The 24,096-nt window shown below is 26.6% G+C and overlaps 1 protein-coding gene across 1 annotated transcript in view; it reads right to left on the bottom strand.

The window, feature by feature from the left end:
• The window catches only part of Dbx (homeobox protein Dbx), a 51,429-nt gene extending 27,568 nt beyond the window's left edge, over positions 1 to 23,861 (bottom strand). The window contains 2 exon segments of the mRNA XM_088196809.1: positions 12,680 to 12,716; positions 22,621 to 23,861. Coding sequence (XP_088052935.1) covers positions 12,680 to 12,716; positions 22,621 to 23,752 — 1,169 coding nt within the window. The 5' untranslated portion in view covers positions 23,753 to 23,861.
• Positions 23,862 to 24,096: the final 235 nt, after the last annotated feature.

The following is a 24,096-nucleotide window of genomic DNA, read 5'->3' as shown; positions in this document are numbered from 1 at the left end:
ATATGACAGTTATTCACAAAAGGGCAGATGGAGAAAGTCGCTCCAGAAATCCAGCGGAAAGTCGTGCATCAACACAAGATCACAACCGTAAATTATTACTGACTAGCAAATTCAACTCAACGCTTGATAACGGCAGCTATATTTCTATATATATATATATATATATATATATATATATATATATATATATATATATATATATATATATATATATATATATATATATATATATATATTTCTATATATATATATATATATATATATATATATATATATATATATATATATATATATTTGGTATTTTGAATATGCTTAATAATATAAACTGTGGTATTTTAATTATGCCGTTTCAGACCTTGTACTTTTAGACTAGCATTATTTAGGCAGAACTCTTAATATTTATTTATTTATCCAGAATGTATATATAATACATTTATTTTGGCAGAACGCGTAATATTGAAATCTAATTAGGAAATAATATATTTAATTTATTACTGATAATTTATTCTAATAATCTTGTGTTTCTGAAAATTTTTAATTTTAAAATAAATTATTCATATTATTTCAAAACATTTTGTTGAGCACAATATCAAATAAAATATAACTACTCAGCCAATAAACGAGTTCAAAAAAATCTATCGCCTGCAATTTACCACCAGCAATTAATCGCTATCAGTTTACCGCCAAGTTTTTTTAATATTAAAACAATCTTTATTTATGCCTAATTATAATAACCGCAATTTAAAAAAGCCATTAAATGTTGTATACGTTAATGTTTTTTCAAAGTAATATTGCAAAATTCAAGCAGTATCATTTATTTTTAAAATATAATAAAGCTTAACAAAATATTAAAAATTAGCATTAAGGAACACCCAGAATTTCACAATAGTCACTACTTTTGAAAGTCAGCAATTACCCCAAAAAAATTTTAAGCCTTCTTATTCATTACCTTCAAGATAAAAATAAGAATAACACAGTAAACATTACATTAAATAAGCATTGTTTAAAGTATTTTTTGTAATCATAGGACAACCACCTTAGAAACTGCGCTTTTACAAAAAATGTATTGAAGGTTGAGCAAAACATTTTCTTAGAGGATATCAATCGAACAAAATCATTACAGAACTCACTTGCTAACAGACGAAGAACTAAAGATCAGACCTACTTGACCTACCTACGGTCTTTAATATCTAAGTTACTGCTGAAAGTGCATTTTGAGATATTAACAACTCAAAAAAACAAAAAAGTTACACTAGCGGAATCATTCATTTTCATTCAAATTATGGTTATTTTTATTAATAAAATCAATTATGCAACTTTTTTTATTCAAGTGACTTAGAAATGAGTCACTTGAATTTGTAGCACTATAAATATAATTTTTAACGTGTTTTTAGAAGCGTATATAATATAGGATTGTGTGGAATTTGGTATCAATGCTATGGTCCCAGCTTTAGCGAACTTTTGTCAACTTTCCCAATGGACAAGTTTCACGGAAACGTCACTGGAAAGCGTATGATATTAATGGGTAAAGTTTCGCCGGCAAAGATTGAGATTCGCTGACGTGTGCGCGCATGTCCCTGGGCGTGGCCGGCAAAGAGTGGGGTGTCGGGGGGCGGCGCCCCATGGGGTGAAAGTTACACCCCTTCACGCACCGACACCTCGGGAACTGACGTGTCGTCACGTCAGGAGATTGTCTTTTCAGAAACAGTTCAAATGATTGTCAAGCAACTGGCTAGGAATTATTTTAGTGACTGAAATATAAAAAAAATATGTTGAAAATTCTCAATTAGGATAGATTCTTGTCAGAAAATTAAGGAAAATCTTCACAATGAAAACTATCATATCTTTTTTCTATATGATGATTATCATTAGGTCATTTTATATACCATATAGCATAAATATAGATAAACTTATCTGTTATGATCGATTGGAATTATAAATGTATCATATACATATTTGATTTATGGGATTTGAGCCAAGGTCTTTCAGGTTTTGGTCATCGATTGCAAATATTTACAATATTTCCAAGATTCGTAATTTAATTTTATTATTCATTAAAATGATTTTCTTATTCAGAATCGATAAAAACTATCAGAATGAAAATTATAATTTTCTTGCATGTTTCTATGTAGGCAAGTATTGGAATATATTTGTTTAATTTAATTAAATTAATAATAAAAAAGCTTATTAAGTTAAGCTTTACAGCTTTCACTTCAATAAAAGCTTAAAAAGGTTGATTAAAAATATTAGCAATTTTTTAAACCTAATTTTTAATTTTTATAAATAACTAACTGTGTTTCATATATACATAAGTTGATACATATGCTTTTTGTCTGTTGAATAATCAACGGAGAGTATATTTATAAGCTTTATAAATTAAGTAGATGCTATCTACATTTATATATAAATATAATATATAGTAGCAGTGGCGGATCAAGCTTTTTGAAAGCCCCAAGTGCAACATTGGGCTATACATATATATTGAGGGGTTTGCACATATGACTCTGGAAAAAATCATAGCAAAAATATATTTATAAAAAAAGTAAAAATCGACATCAAATAATGAATCTGAACTAAACTACAGTTATTTAAGACGAATGTACTGATGTATTTCAGGTACAAGTTCCTTTACCCCTTTTTATACATACATACAAGAAATAAAAGGAGCGGAACATTGCCTTCAAAGGCACCCACTTTCTAGTTAGTACTTTCATAATAAACATTATTATTTAAAGGGACAGATTGTAATTTTTTGACGCGACAACGTTTGTGTTAAAATTTGTTTGCAAATTATTGTTGACTTTATTGCTTTTTGAATGTTTAAAAAATATTAGATATGAGAGGAAATATTCAACGAATGTAAATTAGTAGCAGTAAATTTAGATATTCATCTGAATTTTCAGATCGAATACTTAGGTAGAAGCAAAGAAATAACGAAAAATCAACAACAGCACTGACTGAATTATATAAGTTTAATGTTTTTATAGATAGTATTATCAGTAATTTGACAATTTAATTTAATGCAGCAAAATAAATTTAATACATTTTCAGAAAAGTTTAATGAAAATCTTATGAAATTTACGGTATTTTTTAATTGATAAATACATATTTGAAAAAAAATCTTTTTTTTTTCTTAGAGCTATGAATATTTATGGCGATGGCGAATTAGACTTATTAACTTATCCAAAATATTTTAATGTTTTCAGAAAAGTTTAATATAAATCTTAGTAATATAATATTAGAATAAATTTAGAAAAAAAAAGAATCGAAATCTTAAATGCTCTTACATTTATCGATTAAAAAAGATGTGATAATATCAAACTGTGTATTAAAATTTTAAAACAAAATGGCGGATTAGATTGGCTAATAAATATTAAGCCAAATATTGACAAGGTCAATTTTTTTTACAAAATTTCATGAAAATCTGATTTAATCATCATCAAATAGAATTTCTAAAAAAACTGTTTTATCCCATAATCTAAATATATATAAATATATCGTTTGTAATATTGTTGTATTTTAAAAAACAGAGTGTTTAATCATTTATATATATTTACTAGGTAATAAATATGGTAAATTATGAAATATTTTAAAAGTAAAAATAAAACACGTAAGTTATAAAACATTTTAAATTTTTTTAGCAGAGCTATGATTTGTATTTCTTAAATAGCAGCCTTTTTGAAACAAAATGGCGATTCAAATTGGCGGTAGCTCTTAATTGAAACATTAAAAAAATTGATATAATAATAATTTGGTCTAAAACACCGTTATATACCATAATATTTCTATCTTAAAAATATTAACGTAATTTTTAATAGCTATGCATTATTTGAAATGTTGTACTTTATAAAATCAGAGTGTATTTTATTAAGCAGATCTACTAGTTAATAAATATGTTATAAAAACTCTTTTTCTAGAATTATTTTAACAGGACTACGAATTTTACTTTTTATACCCTCCTTTAAAAAGCATATTCAAGATATATAAAAGGTCATTTATAAAAAAACTTAGAAATTACATAAAACTACTGTAGTTATTTTTCCACAAAAATCGTTATATAGCACAATATTCCTCTCCTATAAATATTAATTTATTTTTTAATAGCAATGTACTATTTGATGTGTTGTTGTACTTTACAAAAACCTATTGTATTTTATTTTACAGATCTACCAGTTAATAGATATGTATTTAAACATTTTTTTAGTTGAATTATTCAAACTGAGATACGAATTTTATTTCTCAAACACGCCTTTTTAAAACAAGATGGCGGATCAGATTTCCTAAAACTTATTCAAGATATTTAAAGCCATTTTATAAAAAAACTTGAAAATCAGATTAAAACTACAGCAGGTTTTTTCCACAAAGCCGTTATATCTCATAATATTTCCATCCTAATTATATAAATTAAATTTAAAAAGCGATGCACTATTTTTAATGTTGTACTTTATAAAAACCAATTGTATTTTATTTTACAGTTCAACCAGTTAATAAATATGCTATAAAACATTCTTACTTAAAGATGCTTTTTTAAAACAAGATGGCAGAACAGATTGCTTAAAAAACTTATTCAAAATATTTAAAAAGTCATTGTATCGAAAAACTTTTTTCAAAAAAAAAAAATAATTTCTATAATATTTCAAACCTAAAAATATGAATTAAATTTAAAACAGCGATGCACTATTTGTAATGTTGTTGTTCTTTATAAATACAGTACGTATTTTATTTATTACATCTTCTAGTTATTAAGTATCCCTTGAAACATATTTTTTAATAGAATTATTTTAACAACGCTACGAAATTTATTTCTTAATAGCTGCCCTTTTAAAATAAGATGGCGGATCAGATTCGCTGAAAAACTTATTTAAAATAACAAAAACCGTTATATTTAATTCTAAGAACATTAATGTATGCACTATATGTAATGTTGTAATTTATACAAACATAATGTATTTTATTATATACATATCTACTAGTTTATATTTTTTATCAATAGATTATATGCTATTAATTCAATTGAAATACTAGTATTTCGCGCAATTGTAATTTTTTAACCTATATAGAATGAATGCAAAATTCATTTGCAATTGATAGCTTTTTTTGCATGTCAAAGAAATATTTTTTTTTATATTTTTTTTAATATAATTGTACAGAATAAATATAAATATATTTAGAATAATATATTATATATTTAATACCATATAAACGATTTATTGATTAATAAATAAATAATAAACAAATTAGGTTAACCTGAAAATCTTTTTGAAAGACTTTTTTGCTGCAAAATGAGAAATTAATCCCGATTAATATATTATCAAACTACCGACACGTTAGACCAGTGGTTGTCAGTGACTAATACATAAAAGAAATAATTTCTAATTCCATATAGATCTAACGATTTTCAATTTATATCGTGTTTTGGAAATCGGAATAGGTGATAATTATATAATTATAATTTTAATGAATATTCGCAGATTAGGGTTTCCTTGATTTTTTAATCATGCATAGTGACATATATCAATTGTAAACTGCGATAATAGTGTTTTATTGTTTGTTTACTTTGATTGTAATGATGCAATGGAAGATTTACTATATATTATCAATTAATTTAGTTCAAAAGCTTTAGAGAAGGAAAGGATTGCCTATTTTACAGCATGCGGAATTTAATGGAATTATCTGTAAGCTTCATCCAACGTAAAGTATTGTAAAATATTTTAATGCAAAATATATATTTAATCGCATTTTAATATTTTAATAAAATTATTTCAATAAATCAAACCAACAATCTGTAAACCGACCAATAAACGCAAGGTGATCCCCTAAAACCGGGCGCTAAGTTCAAGTAAATATTTGCCAAAGTTAAACAGTCGAGAGGGGATCACGAGAGATTGACTGAGTAATCTCCACGGAAGCGGACAGGATTCAATCTATCATTCTCAAAAACAAGCCTCCGGTTCCTGATCGGCGTGCGAACGAGACGGAAGCCAAACAGAGAAGGGGGTGTAGGGTGGAAGTTCCAGCACGCCCACCCTTTCTACCGAATCTCCTTCGCGCACCCCGCTGGCCCTCCTGAAAGTTGAAGTGGTTGGCCAGCTGACGCCTAGCAGATATCATAATATCGTGATGAGGGTGTCAGGATGGACTCTGCGTCGATTACATATCCATACATATCCATCCTGATTATTAAATTGTGAATGTTATACAAAATGAGTGGTATAAAAAAATATTTTAAAAATAATAATTTTTAAAATATGGAACCTGGAAAAACCATGATTCCGGACCTCAAGACAAAAATGTCATTTTATATATTTTTAACATCGTAAAATATTTTTTTAATAAATAATAAAAGGTAAGAGTTATGCTACAAATAAATATAAAAATTAGCTACCGTTGTGACATATTTTCTGAAATCATATTTTATGCGAAATATTTTAATTAGGCATAAAAAATTATTAAAAATGTCTACTCATAATATTTATTTGATAATTTTTCATTGCTGCTCAGTGTTGCCATATAGTGAATTTCCAGTCCAGGTCAAAAGTAATAAAATCGTGCCCAATTATCAAGCGTTTATAGTAAAACTTATAACATTATTACAAATGAGAGTCGAATAAAGTACATCTAAACCAAATTTTGCAGTGGGAACGCTCGTTACCGAGCGTTCCCACTGCAACGACGCCGACACGGTTTTAATGCTTTTGACGTGAATTTTTGCCTTCTGAGAAGTGATAATTGTTTTTGCGCTCTCCTATTAACCAAAATTCAGTTTAAATATATTTTGATTAGCCCTCTTGTATTAGAAATTCATAGTAATATCGGTAAGGATAGTTATCATATTTGTAAAACAGTGTAATATCGGAATGCAGACAAACTGTGGAGCAATATGTGAGATGCGATGTCTATCTGTACTTATTTTCCCTTGAGAGATAAGTTGGCTTAGTTTGTATTTTGGATTTGCCTTAATAAAAGTTCTAAAACTATAATTAGTTTCAGAACTTCATTAGGTTAGATTTGGGTTTGAACAGCAAATGGACGTTTCGCAACTGTCAAATTGAGCTTCTTAGACATTTTAGAGCAACATATTAGCGCCTATCAGTTAAATTATATTTTCGCTAGTAGAAATATATATTTACTGGTGAAAATATATTTGCACTTAACTAGTGAAAATATAACTTTACTAAGATATACATATTTACAGTAACATTTATACATCGGAGATAAATAAATAATGCTTAGTATGTAAATATATATATTACTACATATAAAAAAATTGAAATCATATAATTTTACTAACATCTGCCAAATAATTTATATTTTCACTGGTAAAAATATATATCTACTGGTGAAAATGTACTCCGATATGATTTTACTGAAATGACATATTTAAAAAAATATTTTCTTCAATGACATATTTTAAAAAGTATTAATAGTAAATTTAAGTATTTGATTTGAAAACTCAGATCGAATACTTAAATTTACTGCTACTAATTTACATTCGTTGAATATTTCCTCTCGTGTCTAATATTTTTTAAACGTTCAAAAAGCAGTAAAGTCAACAATAATTTGCAAACAAATTTTAACACAAACAGAGCCGCGTAAAAAAACTACAATCTGTCCCATTGAATAATAATATTTACTGTGAAAGTGTGTGCTTTTGAAGGCAATGTTCCATTCCTTTTATTTATTGTATAATATGTATAAAAAGGGCTAAAGGAACATATACCTGAAATACATCAGTATATAGATACATATCAAACAAATAGCTTAGTTCAGATTAATTATTTGATGTCGGTTTTTACTTTATTTATAAATATATTCTTGCTATGATTTTTTCTAGAGTTGGACCCCTCGGACCTCAGGAATTTGTCATTGCTCGACAGGCCTGGCTACAGATGTTTCCAAGTGTAATAATTACATCTCTTTTAGATAAGTTTGTTTTATATCAAATAGCCGATTTTTAATCGGTTGAAAACGGACTGTGATTGTAAGATTATTTTTTATTTATTTCACTAGGCCTTTGATGTTTTTTTATTATTTTATTATTTTGCAGTTAGTTTAATACATTATGCAGTTAAACTTATGTCACTATAATTATGATAGTGATAAAAGGTTTACGTCTACTTTTTCATACAAATTCAAATTGAAACACATTGCTGCTCAGATTAGAACTTGGCGAAGGTACTGTTAGTCACAGAACTAAGGCGATTGCTCGAAAATTTTGTTACTATTAATATTATCCCGTGAAAGACCTTCATCTGCTGTTGATTAAAATAATTTTAAAACACTATTGAAGCTAATCCACAAACAACTTATCAAGCATTCGCAGCAAGTTTTTCTTGAAATCGTTCCACAACATCTAGATGGCATAAAAATGCGAAAAAAATAACCGAATGAACTGAAAACACAATGTTTTGAAATCTGTTATTCATTAGTTCTCAGAAACAATAATTAATAATTTTTGAAGATAAGATGAGAAATGGATACGATAAGATCTGGACATTAATTAGATAGCATAGAGCTCCTAAATATAATTCGAAACCGAGTTTTCTCTATAAAAAGAATTGTGATAGTTTTTTAGAATTATAAATAATCAATCATCTCTTGAACTATGCAATAAATAGAGCAATGTATAAAAAAATTACGATATCATTTAATGTTGCTAAACCGAAATGAAGGATATTGTTTCATGATAATACGATTTTGTCTCATCCCTTATGTTCCTCTGACCTTTACCCTATATATTATATGGTGCATTATGTTCATATTGAAGCTAAATTTTTTTTTTTCTAAGAAAAATATCTAATATAAATGTATAAAATATTCAAAGAAGTACATATTATAAATTAGCCTTTCTAAATGTTTTTTTTTTAAAAACGTTATACGTTACGTAAAAATTTAATAAATATGACAAATTAAAAATATAATTTATAAATACAGTAAAATCCCGTTAATTCGAAACTAAGAAGACCTAAATAAATAAAACAAAATGTATGAAACAGCAACACATTTTTTAAGACAGAGTTCAATTTCAATGAATTGATTATGGAACGTACGAACGGTTAAAAACATTAATTTATTTATTAATTCATAAATATAGTAAACATTTTTTCATTAATCAAAATACAAAAATATCTATTGAAATTAATTTATAATAAAAATGTGTAGTTAATACGGTATTTTATTATATAAAAAAGCAAGTAACGTTGATTAAATCTTTCCTTTTAAAATTTATAATTTTACAACTGCTTTTATTTTATTTAATATAATACTGTATATAAAAATGTAATAATATGTATTTATTTATTGAAAAAGTTTATTTACTAACTATGTATTAGCAGAGGTTTATTGAACAGCTGTTGTTTTCGATTTATGCCATTTTTTCAATACAACCTTTAGCACAAGGCAAAATCCATTCCTTACACAACAAATATTATTTAAGACTAGAATTTTGATTATATTTTAGTCGGTTAATAAATTAAACACATTCAACTGTTATATAATTATAATATATAAATAATTAAATTATAATATTTAAATTTTTTATATGTATTAGATTTTATTTGAAAATTCATTTGATTCTTTTGAAAAATTCACATAAAATCAATCAATTCGATTGATAACTGTCTAGTCTTTTTTATTATTAATTAAAGTAAATAATTAATACATATTAGTGTAAATTTAATTATAAATATGTTTAAGAAGTGCTTAATGGATTTGATACATATGTTTGAATTGCAACACTATTCAAGTAAGTTATATACAATTTAAATATCATCGTAACCATTAAAATGCTTATTTTTTATTTATTTCAAATTTTTTTTATATAATAATTATAAAAAACAGGCCGAAACATAATCGTTTAGACTTTTATGCATAATAAAGTATTTTTTTTATAATTTAATTAGTTCAAATAATACAACATTATCTCTAAATAATGAATTTAGAATAAAATTTAAAAATATGTTTTAATAGCTAAGTGTTGGATTTTATAAAAAGCGCCATATCGATTTAATTAAATATAAAAGTGATTATATATGTACATACTAAATAGCATTTTTTTAAATAAAAAATAAGCATAAATCGCTTAGACTTTTATACTAATTATAGTCATTTTTTTCAATATTTAAGTTAAAATTGTCTCTAAATCATAAATTCATAATTTAATTTAAATAATAAGCATTTGATTATAAATATTTATGGATGCTTGAAAACAATGTTGTATATTATAAAAACAGTGTGCTTAAAAAGCACCTAATCGATTCGATACGTGATAAAAATATTTCGAAAAAATTATGTACATTAAAAATAGAATTAAAAGTAGTTCTTAAATGAATATTTAGATTTTTTTAAATAAAAAAAAAGCAGAAAGAAATTGATGTATTTTATGTAAAATATATTATTATAATAATGTTCTTTAAATATTTCAAACAGATTTCTAAAATTGATACTTTTAAGTAGAAAGCATAAATTCTACAAAAATGTGCATTATTTATTTTGTGGAAAGTTTCTACAAAATAATTAAAAAACATTTTTAAAATTAAAACATAACTTTTTGAGAGCTTATAAGTAATATCTTATAGATTAAAAATCAGGGCTACGAATTAAATTTTTGTTAATTTTTTAGTAATTAATTTAGTCAAAACTTTTGCTTTGTTTTGTTTTGCTTAAGATTTTTTATTTGAATAGCTTAATTTATTTAAAACTTAGCTGCGAATTTATATTTTTGTAGAGCAGTGAGATATTAGCTGATTTTAATTTATTATATAAAAAAAATACTGTTAAAAAAAGATAAAAGACTATATGAAGCATTCATTTTTTCTGAAATTATTAGGTTATATAATAATTGACACAACAAATTATCTCTGGAATTTTTGGTCAAACCAACAATTTTCATTTGCATTTTTAGCTATATAGCTTTAAAAAGTATATTTAAGCTAAATCTATTTAGAGGCAAATTCACAAATATAATTTAAGCTACATGTGTTACTCCACACCTAGCAATCGTATTTATTTTATTTTTATTTTTTATTACAAATATGACCATCATAAATTGACAGGCTCTTCTAATGCGCGATTTTGCTCATTATATTACTAATAATTATATCATAAAATATTTAAAAGATAAAAGAAAAAAATAATTATGATGTACCATCTCACATGTTTTTTCTATTCCTTATAGCTATCGACTAAAATATCATAGTGTTTCACAAGCTTATTATGAAGCTGGATGGTTCGTGTAGAAGGTGCATGCTTGAGCGCTGGCGTTCTGGCTGTGACAGTGAAGAATAATGGACGCAATCGCGACTCTTTAAGGTACTCGTGAATTCTAATTAAATATAAATATATATATAATAAGCAACAGTAGGGCCTATTTATTAATATTTATTATACGAAATAATTTTTCTATGCTATCGTTTTTATGAATAAATTAAAAAATTAAAAATCTAAGTAAATAAAATTATGCATTTTTAAAAAGTTTTTCTTAAATATTTTTTTTAAATTCTTGTTTATTATAAAACTATGTAGACTATCATGTATTGGACTACGCGCTTATAATATTGAACTTTGCGCTCGTAATCTCAAGCTTATAAATTTGCACTTGACGCTCATAGTATATTGCACTTCGCTCTTTTAAACTTTAACTTTACGCTCATAATCTCGCGCTCATGCGCTCAATGCCTATTTCATTGATGAGCTCTTGCGTTTTAAGAAATCAAATATGAATCATTATAAGATAATAAAAAAACAATGTCAGGCATCGTGTTTCGTACATTTTAGAATATTATTATTATATTGACAAACTGAACTGAAAACAGAACAATCTGTGCTCTTTCATAAGTGACAATGGAATTGTGCAATTTTTTTCAACGTCATTTTTTATATTATAAAATAGATAATATTTAATATATTTATATCTAGATATTATTAAGCCAAGTTAATTTTGTCGTCACTTCAACCTGTTGATAGGCGTCATAAAATTTACACAACATAAAATTTAATTTAACTTTCTAAATAACTACATAAATATAATTCATATTATCATATTCTCATTAAGAATTATTTTTAAAAATTAAAAAAAAATTCCATAGCTCGGCGCAGTGTTTTTAGGCCGTATAAAATGTAGAAGCATTAAGTAGGTAGAATAAATACCCATTTAGCTCCCCCGCCGGCTTGTGACTTATGAAATAATACGACGGCCTCACTTTCGGCACACCCCCGAAATATCGCGGCCAAGATGCGCCAAATCAATATGCCGTTACGACTTGCAATCAAATTTTATCATTCGTTTATGACTAGAGTTACTTTTTTACGTTCGGTTATGACAATTGTTATTGAAACGTGGGTTGTGTAGTAGCAGTTATGTGGAAAGCCTAATAAAAGTTAATGTAAACTGAAAGTAAATAATGTATAATAATAGTAGACGAACTCATTTTTATTTTTATTTACAGCATAGCTTACCTATAACATTTATATTTTTTTACTCTCATAGACGATGGTATATTTATAAAATTTGATTAAGTCTTTGACAAGGTGTGCAATAATATTTTGCTGCAAAAACACATTCTGGATCTCCACAGTTTATTAACCTGGGACCATTGTTGTTTCTATTATTCATAGACGAGATAGATGTGGCCATTATAAATGATTTGAATGTGTTCTTAAGCATCTGAACGGTATCTGACATGTTGTCTAAGAGATGGGCTGCTGGTAATCACTTACTTTTATACATAAATAATATTTGTGGCAACTTTTAATTCTTGGCTTTATTGTAAAAATCACTTTTATAATCCAATCATAGCAATCTTGAAACCAGGTCATTAATTTTGAACACATGAGAAGCACAATATTTTTTCATGATTGATAAAAACAAGAAAATATCACTAAGATACCAATATACGAGTGTTAGATTATAACCTTTTCCTCTAGCCCTTATATTAAAAGCTTTGGGTTATGATTGTAATTTATACATTGCCAAACATTTCTTCAAATTATTGAAGGTTACCTAAATCAATACAGCTATAGGTTACGGAATATTGATATTTAATAATATCCTATGTGTTATCGACTAGCGAATTTAGCTAGAATATTTATAAAACCATGAAATAAGGGTTGAAATTTACGTTTAATTTTACATGTAAATCTTAAGATATCATTTCAAATGGTATATGTATTATTTTTTAATAGTAACAATTACACAATAAGCTTACTAGGGAATAGATGGTAACCCAAATAATTAATTTGATTTTATTAGAGAATATTGTAAAATTATTCATAAATGTTTCATTTATATTTTTTATAGATATTATAATATTTTCGGTGCTTTTTTGTCAAATAACTTCATATACAATTTTAAAACACAGATCATGATTAAAAAATATATAGCTCTTGATTATATTTTTGCAAAAAAATTGTGTGTTCAAATATAAAAACAAATATAAAAAATTGAGGTTATTTTGCTAAAAAAATATCATAAAACAGTTAAAATAGCGAGTCCAATGAAAGGTAAAAAATTCGTACAAAAAACTTCAGCATTAATTTGTGTATAAATGGCACATCAAATATTAACAAAAAATTGAGTAGTTCTATAAAAAAAACAACCGCTATAATGTTTTTAATACATAAATGTAGATTTGGACTTTTGAATCGCTTTTTAAAAAAATTTATTAAGGAGACTTAAATATTTAAAACCCATATATTATACATTTGGTTATACTAAAAAATAAAAAATAAACAAACCTAAGTAAAAAACTATTGTTTTTTATACTTTATAATTTTAGTAAATTAATAAAATTAAATAATTTTATTGGACTTTAACTACAAAAATTACTATATTTAATAAAAATAAATACATTATAATGAAGCAGATAGATTATAGCAATATAAAAATTCAGTTTATTTGTATAAAATAAAATAATTTAAATATTTTTACAAATACTCTTTCAATAAATTTTGTTGTACTTCATAAAAAAGACACTTTATTATTAGGCAAATAATTAATAACGCAGTATAATCTGGTAATTTATTGAGTTTAGAGATCTAGTGCCTAAAAATAATAAAATATTTTTATATTTTACAAAAATGCTTTATCAATACTATATGTTGTATTTTATAAAAACGGTGACAAATTAATTATTTCACACTATTAAAACAATTTTATTTATAAATCTGATATCTATGTATGTATTTATATTATAAAAATAATTTACTATTTCTACAAAATATTCTATTTATAACAATTGTAGTATTTTATTAAGTTTATAGATCTAGTATCTATGTATATAAAACAAAATATTTTGTTATATTTTATAAAAACAGGGACTTTATTATCAGACAAATTAATTATGTTGCATATTTTATATTAATTTTATTTATAAATCTATTATTTTAATGAAAAAATATTTTATTATTTTTTATACGCATACAGTTTATAAATAGGCAAATATATTATAATCTTATATCTTATCATTATAAAATTAAATATTTTTGATATTTTTATAAGACACAACAACAACAATTATTGTGTCTAATAAAAAATATATACACTTCGTTGTAGATATTGCATTATAACACTAATCTTATATCTTATTAAGGATATTCTTTTTAATTACTTATTTATGGATTTTACAAATTGATAACTATTGTTGTATTTTATAAAAACACACTTATAACGCATTTTAAAATTATAATTGCATTTTATTCCATTTATAGACCTACTACTTTAACAAAATAACATTATCTTATTATTTTAAAATATATATAGATATAAATAAATAGTTAATAAATTAAAGCAAACATAAATCTTGAATCTATTTTTTAAATTTTTATAAAAATACAAATGCATTACAAATATAAATGCATATTTACTTGATGTAAGCGTTCGCTTGAGCTTGCACACGATCTAATCCTAATTAGCGCTCATTATTTCGCGCTTTTCGCTCAAAATCTTGATTGTTTTTGTTAGTATAACTCACAACTCATTATTTATCTAAATTATTTAGATATATTGTTATTTAATTAATAGCTAAATTCGTTTTTAATACTCATATATGTACAATTTTAACGATTTATGTGTATAAGCAATGAGGCTCCGATTGCTATAATTTGACATATTCGAGCGGCCTTTACTCGTTGTTCTACTGTATATAGCTACACCAAACCACGTGTGTGTATAGGTACCTTTACGTAGTATATATTGCGTTCGTGCTAGGAGAGACCCCAGCGCAGTACATCGGCAATATCCGATCGTAACATTTCAATAAAGCTCGTTCCGCACACTCGCCCGCCGATAAAAGAATCGCAAACGGCCAGCCAGCCGACGAAATAAAAAGAATTTTAGCGACAATAAATCCAAATCGCTATACGGTACGCGTTGTTGCGGCCCTGGACGATTTGCACAACCCTTGCGAAATGCGGCGCCATATTATGGAGGTGACGTGACATATTGACGCCGGGTGTCAATTGCTAAAAAGGAACGATACGCGTTACACTATTGTTTATTTATTTTATTAGATGTGTATTGCGATCGTCAAAATAATCGCATTATCAAGTTATAATATAATAAGATTTATTAGTTTTTGAATATATTAGTAAGTTATCTAAATTATTCTGGAATTAGATAGTCGTAGCTACGATAGAGAAAAAGAAATAGTTAAGATTTTGAATTTTTGTTTATATACAATTGAGCATTGATTATTTTAATTTTACTTTTTATAATATCATGATAAATTATTAGTCACATTAAAAAATAAAATCAGGGTGCGTAGCGATATTTTTTCTTCTAATATTTTTTTTTTCATATAGCAAAGTATAAATAAAATCGAGATATTTTTTTATTTTTATTTATGTTATAGAGCAATTTATTATCTCTGCTATTTTTTTATATTAAAGTTCATTTTTTTTATTTTAAAGTCACTATTTTGAAAAAATAAATGTGGTGCTCCTATTGCTTTGCATTCCTCTATAACGCTATGTAGTTATAATTTGACAGCGATTTAGTGTCCCGTGTAACGCTTTTTGTGATATTTTTTCTCATTTTATTACCCATAGTCTTGTTATTGTCAATGCCAGAAAAGAATAGACTATTTGACTACAAATTGGTTTTTTGTGGAATTAAGTAGTAAAAAAATATTTGGAAAAAATGATTTTTTAAAATATAATCTTAATATTTTTATCCTTATGATTTTTTAACAGTATAAGATTTTTTAAATTAAACCGTATTTAATGATAATATTCTTAAAAAAAGAAATAATTAAATGCTAGAAAAATATTTATAATTTTTATATAAGAAAAATAATACGTTAACTATATTTTTTAGGCAAAAGAATACAATATATTCTTAGTCGTACAGGTTTTTCTATACATAAAATGTAACATATTATATTTTATTATACATTTTTTTTAATTTGTATATATTTTAAAAATTATCATAATTTTAAATTTGCCATTGAAATTAACAAAACATGTACCACAACTTTATGCCTTCAACTTTATATCTATCTGTTTGTTGACATTTACATGGTAGTAGTCTACTGGTGTTAAGACTTTAATTTCCTTGTATTAATACTCCATTGCTAAAACGTTATCTAAAATATATATTCATTGCTATTTTTAAAGCTTCTAATGCATAATTTTATAAGAGCAATATAACTATAGTATGGTATATTTTATCATATAATTGCCAGTGGCGTAGCTATGGTGGAGCGGAGGGGGCGGGCCGCCCCGGGCGGCACTTGCTTGGGGGCGGCACATTCGCGATGGGATCGTCTAGTGTAGTTCTTAACCCTGAATGCACTACAACATATATAAATCCACGAATAACAAGGTCTTAATAATGAGCAATTTATTATTTTAAAAAATGCTGATTTTATGACCCTGCAAAAAATGTATGGGTGGGGCGGCAATGTTAAGGATCGCCCTGGGCGGCACATACCCTAGCTATGCCACTGATAATTGCTGACACTGAGTTTAAAAAAATAAAATATGTGTGTTTAAAAACTATAGAGCTTTATATCAGAAAACTGCTTACTATTATGTATAGACATATCATCTTTGTTATTGGATATACAATCATAACCGCCGGATTAAATCGTCGTTTGTGTTTCGTTTATTACAACATAAAGCGGTTCGATCTCACTTTAGCATTATCCCTTCGCTTTGCGGACACTAAATTTTTACGACATTGAATTCTAACGAGTGCCTGCGACGGCCAACCATTTGCAAGGCTTCTCTGGGGAAGTTTTTCCTCCCCGTCGCTTTTCCTACCCCGACCTAGAATTTTTCGGCCCACCTTTCCCTTTTGCCGGAGAGAGCACACAATCTGTCCTTTTATTTGCGAAACATCTGCCGCCACATCTCCTGTCCCTGTCTCGCTTGATTAAAACCCTCCGAGGATACGTGAGGAGTACACATACATACATACATATTTCTAGGTATAATAGATAATAAAGTAGTAAAACTAATATCCTTACCGAGAATGGTTATTTGGGTATATCATCACGTATAATATTTTTATTTTTTTTTAATTATTTAGGAATGCGATTGAGAAGCATTACTTTTTCTTGTCTTTAATAATGTATGTTACTATATATTATTATACAAATTAAATTACTATTTTTTTTAATTAGAAAATAATTAAATATTGACTAGATACATATTTAGAAGAATGTGAAAATATATAATAAAAATAGCTTTTGATAAATAATGTATTAAGAACAAAATGTTTTGTAGTTAAAGAGCAAGCCAAAAAAACAATCATAAAAAATATTTTTAAATGTTGTGAAACTACGGAATTAGTGCCAAATTTTTATTGAAATATATAAAAAAAATATTTATTAGCTTCTTAAATTGAAATTGCATATAAATAATCAATAATTACTTGTTTAATAACCCATTGAAGCAAATCCTACTTAAACTATCCATTATCTGATCGAGAAACTAAACCTGTCCGATTCAACATGTTAATGTTTGTTTTTTTAGTCGACGATGTTTCGCCTTAATTGTGTATCAGCATCATTAAGTGATATTTTTTTTGAGCATCAGTTTTATTAGGATAGCGCAAAAACTTTTAATTAACTGTTAAAATATAGATTTTAAATATATAAATATAGATTTAAAAAAAAAAAATTTAATTGTTTAAAAAAAATTATCTATTAAAAAATTTTCCAAAGCTTTTTTTAAGTGCAAATTTATTTGTGTATAAAAGAAAGCTTAAAAAAATACAATCTGATAGTAATGGTAAATAGACTCCTACTATAAATTTTTAAAAACTTGGCGATTAGTTGTTTAAAACTTAATATATGTTAATATATTATTTTTTTTAATTTCGATATAATATATCATTTTTTAGTTTAAATTTATTAATTTAGAGCTGTTCGTATTTTATTTATATATACATAATCAACGTTAGTAGCTAAAATATTATGCTTAATAAAAATATGTAAATATTTTTATCTTTCTTAGCTTAGGATAAAAATTGTTTTTATATTCACAGAATTTTCACTGCTTTGATTTTTTCGAGTTTACGACGTTTCGCCATAAATATCTTTCAGCATCATCCGGTGGTATTTTTTAAACAGCACTTTATTACTATTGCATTTAACTTTTTTGTTATTTAGTTGGTCAGGATTAAAATAGTAAAATAAAAATTGATTCGCATTAATTTGCCAAATTTTGTTTAATAATAAATCAAGTTCTATTTTAATAAATTATTATCAGATCATGCTGAATGATCTGATAATAATTTAATACAGTAAAAATTCCATAAATATAAAAACATTTTTTTTAAATAAAAATGCTGCAATTAGTGTTTTTTTTGAACGGCAATATTTTTACATGGCACAATCTTTTTAAAATAAAATTTATTGTAATATTAAAATATTTTAATTAGATTTTTATCGAAGCTGTATTTTATAATAGTAACAAAAAATATAGATACGCGTCAATTTAACAAATTTTGTGCGATGCTAAAATAAAAATAATAATATATAATAAAAAAAAAGTACCACAAGATTATGCTGAAAGATTTTTGCCGAAACATCGTGGACTAAAAAAATTGCAACGTAGTGAAAATAAATTTAATCCTACTCCTACGTTAAAAAGCAAATTAATAATGATATAAATAATAACAGACATCAGTTAGGATTAAATATTTATTTTAATATTGGAGAAAATATTATAAATATTGCTAATATTTTTTTCTCTATTAGTAATATCTAGAATACAAAAATCACACTTTAAATGCGCATGGTTTAGTAAAATATTATTATTAAAATAAAATATTACCAAATTTAAAGCTAAAATTTAAAGCACAAATAACGACACAAACATATTTTTAAGTAATTATTTTTTATAATATATTACAAAAATACTATGTTTTTTATTTTTAAATATGCAATATTTATGTTTCATATAATTTTCATAAATCTGTGTTTAATAATATGTTGTAAATACACTTTATAAAGAACATGTTTCGTAAGAGATCATTACCTTTTTTTGTAAAATCAAATATAATATAATAATATTTTCCTTAATTCTTATTAATATTCTTGAGACTTATAAAACAAAACATTTGTTTCCTTTTTAAAGTAAAACTTGATAATAAAACACATTAGATTAAATACAATTAAGGCAGGAACATTTTTTTTGGCACTACAGAAATTTTTTGCCCCATTTTGTACATATATTCTTAATTATATATTTCTTCAAATTTTTGCCATTTAGAAATAATATTAATGTAATTATTTGAGCCTTAAGTTAATTGTTAATTCTAATCAATGAACATGTTCTTAGTTTTTAGTTCAATTTAATTAATTTTGAAAAGCTTATATGTATAAATATAAAAAAAGTGATATAGTCTTTATTGGCAGGATGTGGTATAGGCAGTGGTCCAGAATTTTGTTACGTAACTTTATAGTTGAGATTCAGACTGACGTGGTGCATTTAAAAGTAGCCCCATATATTAGATTTCGCAGTTCATCAATTATTATTCACTTTTAAATGTCAAATGATTTTTTTAACCTGACAGTAATGAATGAATAAAAATTTAGATTTTTTTTCCACCGGCCAGAAATGTCAGACTATCAAATAAGAATTTATCCGTAATGTATTTTTTATCGTCCATAATTTTTTCCCCGTTCATGGTAGATACAGTATGCACTTTGGACGGTTTTCTCGGTGGATTTGCGGATTCGCAACACGCGCGCCATCAGCCGGCGACTATTAGGAGTCAATTAGTGAGGGACGTTTTGGGGTTGCGACCCCAAACCTCACCACACATGCGATATTAATGGATACGACTGCCGTTTAGGACGAATTTGTGTATGCTCCTTATGTGTTGAAGTATAAAATATGATCACTATTAGAGTGATTAATTAAATTTGGCGTTGAATGTGGATGCACCTTAAAATAACCTATCAACAAATTGATTGAGATGTGTAGAAAAAATACCGACGGGACAGTAATTTTAAACTCAATTTTATCTACGACACTTCTCAACTTAATATTGTAATTTTAATAATTTGTATAATTTAAATAGCGAAGTCTGTAAGGTCTAGACTGCTTACCCAGAGACCGCGGGGTCGAGCCACGGCAGCAAACTCGAATTTTTATTTATAAAAATTTTCATTAAAAAAACAAATTCAGCTGCACAATAATGAATTATAATACACACTAATTTAAAATTAATTATATAAATGCTACCGATTCCTAGATGTTTAGCCTGATGGCTAATATTTACTTGTTGGTATTCATTATGTCTGATACAGTTTTATACCGTTGTAATACATTAGGCTTACGCCTGTTAAATTACAACGAAAAATTAAAAAAAAAAACATTCAACGAAACTCAAAATAATAAGGAAAAAATTATAGCGCAGTTCTTATTTAATAAATTATATTGAAAGTCTATTTTTGATGAAAAATAAGTAAAAATCAAAATTGTATGTATGATTCCAAATACATACAAGTGTTTCTTCCACATATCTAAGGCATTAAGCTAAATGTTTATTTATTTTAATTTTTTTAAAGCATGTGATAAAAAGTTGTTATTTTTATTTGATTAATTTTTTTCAATTTCACGACGTTTCGCCAAAAATGTCTTTGCGCATTATCTAGTTGTATTTTTCTCGAGCAGCACTTTCTTTACCATTGCAGATTTTTTATATTTATTTCTCAGTTTAAAACATTTCTTTTTTGTGTTTTAAATTTTTAAATCAAATTTATGGATAGAAAAGTTGTTGACATTTAAAATATCAACCTCATAGAAATTCAGCGAATATAATACAATTTTATATTTATTTTTTCATCTTATAATGATATGTATTATAAATTTCACAAGAAGTTAAGAGAATTTTAGTGTTGTTTATTATTTTTTTAGGAATTAAAAATATATAGAATTTACAGCAAAATATTATAAATAAATTATAATTTATCGTGTTTTAATTCAAAACTCATTTATTTTCAAACAAAAATCTCAAATCGACTATAAATGTAGTTTCGAGAATTTTTCAACTTTAACAAAAATACAGATCTTTTGTAAAATATTCAAAAACATCTCATTATATTTATGTTTATCATAAAAAAAATCGATTTTCAACAATGAAATTCCATTTATATATAAAGTGTATTCAATGAATTTAACTTTTTTTATATCTACGACGTTTCGCCTAAAAAAGCTTTCAGCATCATCTAGTGATATTTTTTTGAGCAGCGCTTTTTTAACATGAGACAAAATTTGTTAAATTATAAAATAAATTTATTTATTATATTTTTACCGCATATCTAAAATTAAAAATCATATTTATCGATACGCGTTACTTTTAAAAACAGAGCAATATTAAAAATAGCTGTTTTAAAAATATATTATTTATTAATTTTCACCTTGTTATTAAATATAATAAATCAAAATAATTTATATGCTTTAATTCAACAAATATTGCACAAATTAAAATATCAAAAAACTATTTTTTTAATTTTGTGACGTTTCGCCTAATAAGTTTTAAAGCATCATTCGGTGCTATTTTTCTTGAGCAACATTTTTTTATTATGACACAAAATTTTAAGTGTATTTATATTATTTTTCTATAAAATAATTTACCATTATACTTTAAAATTATACGACTATCACTATCATAAAATTATTAATTTTTACTTTGTTATTAAAATTAAGAATCGAATTAATTGATATTCTTTAATTTAACAAATATTGCGCGATGCTAATAAAATATCACCAAATATTATTTTTTTATATTTAATGAAATCATTGCGTTTTTTTAGATTTTGCGACGTTTCGCCTATAATGTTTTTAAGCATCATCCGGTGGTATTTATCTTGAGCAAAACTTCTTTATGCAAAATATTTAACGTGTATTTATAATATTTATAAAGTAGTTTCTCTTTATAATAAATTTAAATTATTCAACGCAACATTCCAGGGCTTAAGATTTCAAGCAAATAAACCTATGATTCGTTCGAGAAAGTTGTTTTTCTTATATTTTTAAAATAAGATTAGTATGTGCTTTTTTAGGAAGAGTGCTTAAATATAACATAATAAAAAATGTAACATAACAATAAAATTATCATACCATGTTGTCCGATTTTCATAGCGTTCGAAGAATTGTTTCTATCACTGGTGGAACTCAAGTCTTGTCCCAAAATGGCGCTAACACTAAACTTGAGCACAGGTTTTTGCCCAACCTGACCACTATCTAAACTACTTCCGCACCTTTTCACAATGTCCGTCGCCTTAATCACGTGATGCCCGTCTTTATCTCCGGCAGCATCTTTCATCTCCCTATCGTCCAAATTGTTCATATCACTCCCGTGAGGAGACCCGTAATTCCCCTCTCCGTTCTTCGTCTCGTTTCTATCTTCATAAGGAGACATCTTAGGATCGTGCCTCAGATAAATCCTATCCACACTGTCGTACCTCCTCAAGTTCTTGCACATGGGATAAAACGGATTGCATTCATACGATCCGCAGTTAGAGCAAGGCGAGTTCAACTTCAACTCCTTCTTTTCTTGATCGGAATTCGCTTCGTTATCATCCTGTGTCTCGTCTTTATTACCATCCTTCCGATTCAACTGTATCAACTTCTCTTCAGCAAATTTCTTATAGCTGTCTGAATAGAAGTTATTTGCGTAATTCGTCGGAGACATCCTGAATTCGTTCTTGAGCCTAGATTGTAATCTAGCGCTGATCGGAGATCTGCTAGGAGAGTCCGTGTATCTATCAATTTCATCTTCAGGAGAGTGCGAGTCTTCCATCACTTCCGATTCGGTGTCACAGTTCTTCTGTGTCTTCTTATCGGTTTCTTTATTGAATTCTTCGTCTTCTTCATAGTCGATTCTAGGAGAACCTTCCGATATGGGCGAAGCGTTTCTAGAAGAAAAGTTTTCTGTACTTTGTGGCACAGTGGGAATCTTGAGTCCGTCGCTCTGTTTCATATCCTCGGTGAATTTGAGAGCTTGCTGCTGTCTCATCTGGCTCTGATGCATCAAGAATTGATGGTGTTGCTCTTGTATATACGAGTGGAGCTGAGAGTTAACGAATTGCGATTGGAAGTTAGCCGCTGCTTTTTGGTGGTGCAGAAGATTGTCGACGAAGAACGGCGACGCCATCGCCGTAGATGGGTAATTGTTGTTGAGTCCGTGGGCCGCTTTGATCATGGCTGCTGGATGGACTCTAGGAGTCAATGGTGGCGTAGTTCCTCCGGGCACTCTGCTGAAGAACTGGCCGCAAGACTGAGGATTAGGATACATTATCCGAAAGAAGCTCGCGCCTTTGACGATCCCATTGGTTTCTAATGACGTTTGAAGATAGATACCAAACAAGCATGAGTTTTTTTGTAAATGTTAGATAAAAATTAAGAGTGTTTAAGGGTTTGTAATGGTTCGGTGAGAAACTATGAATGCCATCATCACTCTATACGACAACACTGCGTGAAAAGTTTTTGCGAGGGTCAGTGTGATAGGGTCTCGCCAGTGTGCTGCTGTGACGGCTCTTGGAGCGCTACTGTGGTTGTGTTCAACCCCCACCCCCTAGCTGGCAATTCGAGAGCAACACACCCCCCGATCGTGGCCGACCAATAGCGATACAATATAAA

This window comes from Plectrocnemia conspersa, unplaced genomic scaffold (assembly GCF_051122295.1).
Source record: "Plectrocnemia conspersa isolate PC_06_02 unplaced genomic scaffold, ASM5112229v1 ptg000011l, whole genome shotgun sequence".
Taxonomy (NCBI): domain Eukaryota; kingdom Metazoa; phylum Arthropoda; class Insecta; order Trichoptera; family Polycentropodidae; genus Plectrocnemia; species Plectrocnemia conspersa.
This window is presented reverse-complemented; position numbering and strand designations above follow the sequence as displayed.